General features: G+C 38.2%; 1 protein-coding gene across 1 annotated transcript; it reads right to left on the bottom strand.

The window, feature by feature from the left end:
- Positions 1-4,071: 4,071 nt before the first annotated feature.
- LOC143541707 (uncharacterized) lies at positions 4,072-5,351 on the bottom strand. Its single transcript, XM_077034456.1, has 2 exons — positions 4,863-5,351; positions 4,072-4,653 (listed from the first exon to the last, which is right to left on the bottom strand). Exons 1-2 carry the CDS (start codon positions 5,349-5,351, stop codon positions 4,072-4,074), a joined length of 1,071 nt encoding a protein of 356 aa, XP_076890571.1.
- Positions 5,352-7,828: the final 2,477 nt, after the last annotated feature.

The raw sequence follows: 7,828 nt of genomic DNA on the forward strand, positions 1-7,828 counted from the left end.
CACATTGTTTATAAATAAAATCAAAACTTATTTACAATATATTACAATTCATTGTTTTACAGTCTAGGCGATACAAACAAACCTAGTTCGTTAACTATACGATCTTACTACAAACACCCTTGCCTCTATTCACATAGCATCGACCACACACCTTGGGCAAGTAACAGATCACCAAATCATTCCGATTTATGTACACCTGAAAAGCAGTTTAAAGCGGGTCAACTACTAGAGTTGGTGAGTTTCACGAGTTTCAAGAAAACAATTATGAGTATTCACAAGTTAACACTTGTAACCATGATATAAGTATGTATGAATGTAAATGATGTAATTATGCTAAGCTACAGTGAAGCCTTGACTGTATGTGCTGCGTGCATCCATTTCCCACGCTCAATCAACCACTGTGGCTCCCCTTCCGCCCACAACATGCCCCGGTAGCTATGTCTAACACTACATAGCTTGTTTGTATAAATATGGTTATGGGCAAACAACGCTATGTGACACGACAACCAGGCTGATTCCGTTTGGGTTTGTCAAACCAATAGTACTATTCACAAGCCACCGGCTCGAAGTTAATCACTGTGATCGTGGGGACTTTCGTGTGTTAGCACTTAGATAATTCACATCAATTCATGTTTCAGGTATGTATATGTAATCAAACATGCTTTTCACCCCAATAGTTCGTAAAACAGATTAGAAATTGGGTCATGAACTCACTGTTTAGTAGATAATCAGTAGCACGTCGGTTCGAGGTTTGTGTAACTTGAAATCACGGTTTCCTATAATCAATATTATAATAATATTAATAATTTAATATTATTATAATCTCAATACTAAACTGGGCTGTATAACTAATCTGGGTATAGATGGAACGTCCAGAAAGTGGCAATAGGCTTAAGTTGTGATGTTGTTCAATGTCTAATACTTAAAACCGAACTTGGCTCAGATTCCCGTTTTCCCAGCTGGGCCAAGTTGTTCGTTTACGCGTTTAGAAAACAGTTATGGGAAAATAAGCTTGGGTAAATGTATTGGTTAATAAATTGATTAATTTATAAAGAAGGATCACATACTGGGGTCCCGGATTAGCCACGGGGTCCGTTTCCGTTTATTTAGTTTCATTTAAGATTGTCTAGGTTTCTCATAGAAAAGTTAGTTTTTACTTAATTAGTCCAAAAATATGATTTTTGATCACTCTTGGTGTTTTGATATTCCCGCAGGTTCGTTAGTCGTGAACTTACCGGTTTTTATGAAAACTAAATTTGTTTAATCTTTAAATTAGCATAATTAATTAACCGTTAATCAATAAATTATGGAAATTTATCCACGTATCAAATAAAATATGTAGATTTTTATAAAAGTATTTCTGGAATTATTTACTGATTTATTAATTTATAAAAATTCATTTTATCAGCTATATTTCGCCTGAAAATCGTCCGATTACCCCAAAAAATTTCCAAAAATTCCACAAAAATTCTTGAATACTCAAATCATGTCCTAAAACACCCTGTATCAATTCTAGAATGTAAAATGCTCATGCGATATTCTTTTCGGCCCAAATTCGGCTATAAAAATACATGAACGCATATACACAAAACACCTTTAGAATTTTTGAAGTATTTTAACTATTTTTCACAAATAAATGTCCCAATTCGGTAATAAATTCGCCAAATATTTTAGTATGGTTGAAAAATTACCAAATTTGAACAGGGACTCAATGACATGGTTCCTGATGTCCCTGAAAAATTTCAAGGCGTAATAATATGCACATCACAACCTTAACCTAAACAGCCCGTAAGCGAGTGTTCGGCATTACCTTAGCGGTTTTGGTTCGTTTCCGCCTTTCTACACAACTTTTCAAGCCCTTGTGCTCCTATGTAGGCTAGATACAAGTCCTATATCACAAACCAAGCAGGTTTCATCAATAGAACGGCCATTTAACTTAGGGTTTCATCTAGTGCACAAAAACGAACTTTTGAAACATAAAAACGCCGTTTCAACCCTTTAATTCGTGTTTATGGCAAAAAAAAAAACTATTAAACCAGGTTCCTCATCATGTGTATGATCAAAACATGTTTATGGACTATTTTAGGGTTTTTACATGATTAGGAATGATTTTTGGCAATCAAGCTATGTTTATATGGTATTAATCGAGTTTAAACAAGCCGAAAATCGATTATTTTATGACATGTTTACCTAGTTTCTTGCTGGTTTTTGATGGAGAGCAGCTTGTGTCCAGAATTCTCAACAAGAAAATGACTTCAAAATATCTTGAACTTGTTTAATACTTAAAGGAAAACCAGGGGGTTTCCCCTTTTGCGGCCGCCCCATAAGGTGGAGTCCATGGGCCCCACTCTTGCTCATTTGTCTCGTTTTTTGTGCCTTTACGTGAAATCCCGACCCCAAATTTATTTCGGGTTCGGTTTTTGGCGCTAAAAACTTATCGGGTGCGACAAACAGCGCGAAAATGAGTGTTTTTCGGCTAGTTTTGTGTAAATTTATAAACACATACTATATGTTTGTAAAAATCAAAAATATTTTCATGGATCGCTTTAAACATTTCAAATAAGTGTTTGGTATATCTTTTTCGGCTTAACGGATGATACAACTCTTGGTTTGTAACCATCTTTCGCGTTTAAATCTATAGCGGGTAGTTAAACGAGCATGTTTTCGTTTAACTTGTTTGCTATTAAACTAAGGCCATATTACTAATATTTTAGCTTGTATTAAATGTATATCACTTATAGACGGCCCCCCGGAATATCTGGGTCATAACCCGACCCGTTCGGTTAATCGTTTGTTTGTTACGCAAAAAGCGTTTATTTGCTTAATCGATAAATACGTACTGAGGTGTACCTTGTTTTGGCTCAAATGTCACACCACTTGCACATTTTCTTGTTCTTCTCGCAACCGTTTTCTCTTGGCTTGTGCAGCCCGACCACTCATAGATGCCGCCTTTCCTTTTCCATTGTCCGAAGTTCGTCCCATCTACACACAACAACCACCAAAAACAAACCAAATCTATTCACTATGTCCCTCCCCACACTTGCTTGTCACCATGGTTGTGGATAATCACTCATTATTCAGTTAAAAAATATTTCAAAACTCCAATAAACACTTATTTTTTTCAACTTTTCAATGAAAAATCACCAATTTCAAGCATTTATCTATTATCCACAACCACAATGTATAACCATTACAACTAACAAGCAAGTGGGTATTCTCAAATCAGTACTACCTTAACAATTATTCCAATGTGTACAAAGAATTGACAAAGACATACCTTGGTTGATGTTTATGGTGTTAAACGAATACTTTTTCACAAGCAAACAAGAAATTCCCCAAAAATCTCTGAAAAATTTTGGACCCCTAATCCTTACAATCGGGTTAAAACATAGGAAATGATAAAAATAGGGTTTGAGTTGTTACTTCTCATAGAAATTCACTCAAGTTAGGGTTAGGAATCTTGGATTTTGATGGTTAATTGAGAGAGATGTAATGAAGGGATTAGGGTTTTGAGGGTGTTTATAAAGATGGAGAGATGGTTGGTGAGTTTTGTGGCTGAGATGTGTTTTAAAAACAAAATTAAACTCACTTATTACCCCTATACCTGTCGGAGATGCAGCAGAAAACAGCGCACCGTGGGCCGTGGTGTGAACCGTGGTCCATGGTTGACTGAAGTCAATGAACCAAGCCTGCTGGACCATGGGCCACGTTGTGAACCGTGACCTACGGTGATGTTGAACCAAAACGAGCAAAGTGGACCGTACCGTGGAGCCTTCTTGAACCGTGACCTACGCTAACCAGATCGTGGGCCACGGTTTGAACCGTGGTCCACGGTGACCCTTAAAATATTTTTTTTAACTAACATATTTACAACCCAAAAACTAAAATTAAAAAAAAAAAAACTAAAAATTACCCTACCCCCATGAAAAAACCGAGTTGTCCTCAACACGGTGAAAAGATTCCTAAGAATTCCCCACACTTGATTTAGACAAACTCCTAACCAAGAAAGGTAATTTTTAAAAACCAAATTGAACAAAAACTAAACTATACTTTACCACAAACGTGGAGTGTTTAATTGGTTGTTTCCTCAGGCGACCGCAACAGGTAGCCCACCATGTCCACTTCACACATGTTAATATCCTTACCCTCCAAGTATGGTTTAAGTCGGTGTCCGTTCATAGTTTGTCTTCCTTGATTGTGCATGTCTTCAATTTCCACATCACCAAACTTTCCCACTCTTGTTATAACAAACGGGCCCATCCGTTTGCTTTTCAACTTTTCGGGAAAAAGCTTAAGCTGTGAATTATATAACCACACTTTTTGCCCTTTTTCAAAAACCCTCTTTCTCAATTTGGAATCATGAACCTTTTTCAACTTACCTTTGTATGCTGATGCACATTCATAAGCTTCATCCCTTATCTCTTCCAATTCTCCCAACTTCAACTTCCTCAACCTACCGGATTCATTATAATCCATGTTCACACTCTTAATAGCCCACAACGCTTGGTGAGCCAACTCCATAGGCAAATGACATCCTTTCCCATAAACCAACCGGTAAGGAGTCGTTCCGTTGGGCGTTTTGTAAGCGGTTCGATACGCCCATAGTGCATCATCCATCTTAACCGACCAATCCTTCCTATCAACCCGCACCATCTTCATCAATATTTCTTTAATTTGTCAGTTGGAAACTTCAACTTGTCCACTTGTTTGCGGGTGATATGGAGTAGCAATTCGACGATTCACATTATACCGCTTCAACAATTTCCCAAAATTGAAGTTCTTGAAGTGCGTTCACCATCGCTTATAATCACTCTCGGGATTCCAAATCTTGCAAAAATATTGAATTGAATAAACTTACATACCACGGCATGATCATTAGTTCTTGTTGCTATGGCATCAACCCACTTTGAAACATAATCCACTGCCACCAAAATATATAAGTACCAGCAAGAATTTGGAAACGGATCCATAAAGTCAATACTCCATACATCAAAAATGTCAACCACCAACATGGGTTGCCAAGGCATCTCATCTCGTTTTGAAATTCCACCCATCCTTTGACAATTGACACAATGGCGAGCATATTCACTTGCATCTTTAAAGATTGTGGGCCAATAAAACCCACATGTAAGAACTCGGTAACCCATCTTTCGCCCACTAAAATGACCACCACAAGCCGATGAATGAGCATGTGCCAAAATCTCTTGAACTTCCGACTCGGGAATGCAACGCCTAATGATTTGATCGGCACCAATTTTAAACAAATCGGGCTCATCCCAAATATATTTCTTGAATTGGGATAGAAATTGTTGCCTCCTTTTCTTGGCCCAATGTTTGGGCATCTCACCCATGGCCCGATAATTGACAAAATGAGCTTACCACGGTGTAGTGGAAACAGCTAAGAATCGTTCATCCGGAAATCTCTCATTGATTTGATGTGAATCATCAACACCTTCCAAAGGAATCCTCGATAAGTGGTCCGCTACCACATTTTCACATCCCTTTTTATCTCGGATCTCCAAATCGAACACTTGCAACAATATGACCCAACAAATAAACTGGGGCTTTGCATCTTTCTTCTCCATGAGGTAACGAACCGCACTATGATCCGAATAAACCACCACCTTACTTCCCCATATGTATGACCGAAACTTATCCAAGGCATACACCACCGCAAGCAATTCTTTTTCGGTAGTGGTGTAGTTTAATTATGCCTCGGATAACGTTTTGCTTGCATAGTAAATCACCACTGGCTTCTTATCAATTCTTTGACCCAAAACTGCTCCAATCATGGCGTCACTATCATCACACATAATCTCAAATGGCTTCGTCCAATCCAATGGTTGAAAAATCGGTGCTTGCACTTATTTTTCCTTCAAAACATCAAATGCTTTCAAACACTCATTAGTAAATTCAAATGCAACATCTTTTAGCAACAAATTGTATAAAGGTTTAGTAATCACGCTAAACCCTTTAATAAACCACCGATAAAACCCGGCATGCCCCAAAAATAACCTTACCCCTTTTACATTTTTCGGTGGTGGTAATGAAGAAATAACCTTAATTTTTGCTTTATCCACCTCCATTCCCCGACACAAAACTACATGACCCACCACTATACCCTCTTGTACCATGAAATGACTTTTCTCCCAACTTAAAACCAAATTCGTCTCTACTCAACGTATTAAAACTTTTTCGAATTCATCAAGACATCTTTCAAAAGTTGACCCACAAATAGAAAAGTCATCCATAAATACCTCAAGTGAATCCCCATCCATGTCCAAGAAAATACTCATCATACATCGTTGAAACGTAACTGGGGAATTACACAATCCAGATGGCATCCGCCTAAAGGCAAAAGTACCATATGGACATGTGAATGTGGTTTTGTGTTGGTCATCCATGGGAATTGCAATTTGATTATCCAGATGCACACTCGCCAACCGGTGACCGGTTGGGTGGCGACTTGTTCACCACTTTCCTCTTTAATTACCTAAATGTCGTCTTTCTTTGGGACTACTTGTGTTGGAATTACCCATGCACTTTCTGAAATAGGATAGATAATTCCCACATCCAACCACTTGATGACTTCCTTTTTCACCACCTCTCGCAAATTGGGATTCAACCTCCTTTGAGTTTCCCGAGTAGGCTTTGCATCGTCCATGGTGATGATTTTGTGCATGACTATGGATGGACTAATACCTTTCAAATCGGCTGTAGTTTACCCAATTGCTGCCTTGTGAGCTCTCAACACTTCCAACAACCCTTCTTTTTTAGCCTCATTCAAATTAGAGGCAATGATAACCGGCAATGTCTCACCTTCTCCCAAAAATGCATACTTGAGATGACTTGGAAATTCTTTCAATTCCACCTTGGGAGGACAAATCAATGAGGGTTTAGTATCCAAATTGATTTTGTTGGTAGACTCTCAACCTGATGAGTCCACGGTGGCTTTCCTTCTTGCAATGCCAATGCATTTTGCTTCTTTTCCTCCACCCCCAATGCGTAAATATGAACCTGTTCAGAATCATCAAAAACACAAACATCCAACATACCTTCCTCATACTCGTGTGGTACACACCCATCTAAAATATCTGCCATAAAACATTCTTCACTACCCAATGAATTAGAAACATTAGTAGACACATTAAACTACATTTTTCTATTTCCAAAGGCCATGTCAACTGTACCAAACTGGCAATCAATAATAGCATGAGCAGTGTTTAAAAATGGTCGACCCAATATGACATTTTGTTGTTGTGTTGGGTCAACCGACGAGTAACCCAAACCAAAAAGTCAAAAGGATAATAAAATTCCTCTACTTTTACAATAACATCCCACACGATCCCCCGAGGAAGTTTATGAAACAAATTAGCCAATACAACTGTGGTCTCAACTCATTTAAGTGGACCAAAATCGTATTGATCATACAAACCCCCCGGTAGGATACTCACACGCGCTCCAAGATCCAATAGCGCCTATTACATTTGAAAGTCACCCACTTGAATGTTATTCTGAATGTTATTCAAGGGCGCTCACGGGTCTTGAAGCTTAGGTGGGAGGTAACCCTTTAGAATTGCACTCACTCGTTCAGTTAAATCAACTGGTTTAGGAACTTTTTGTTGTCTTTTTTAAGGACACAAGTCTTTTAAAAACTTTGCACATGCGGGTACTTTTTTATTGCCTCAAGTAAAGGAAGTTTAACTTTAACCTATTTGAACACCTCCCACGTCTCCTCTTTTTGAGGACCCCGTTTTAAAATCACATTTTTCTTACCCGGATCAATCAAAGCTGAAGGAAATGGAATTGGAACCTCTTCCACTTCCTT

The sequence above is a fragment of the Bidens hawaiensis genome, unplaced genomic scaffold, assembly GCF_021521415.1.
Source record: "Bidens hawaiensis isolate Kalapana, Puna unplaced genomic scaffold, B.hawaiensis_p1.1 tig00012639_1, whole genome shotgun sequence".
Lineage (NCBI taxonomy): Eukaryota > Viridiplantae > Streptophyta > Magnoliopsida > Asterales > Asteraceae > Bidens > Bidens hawaiensis.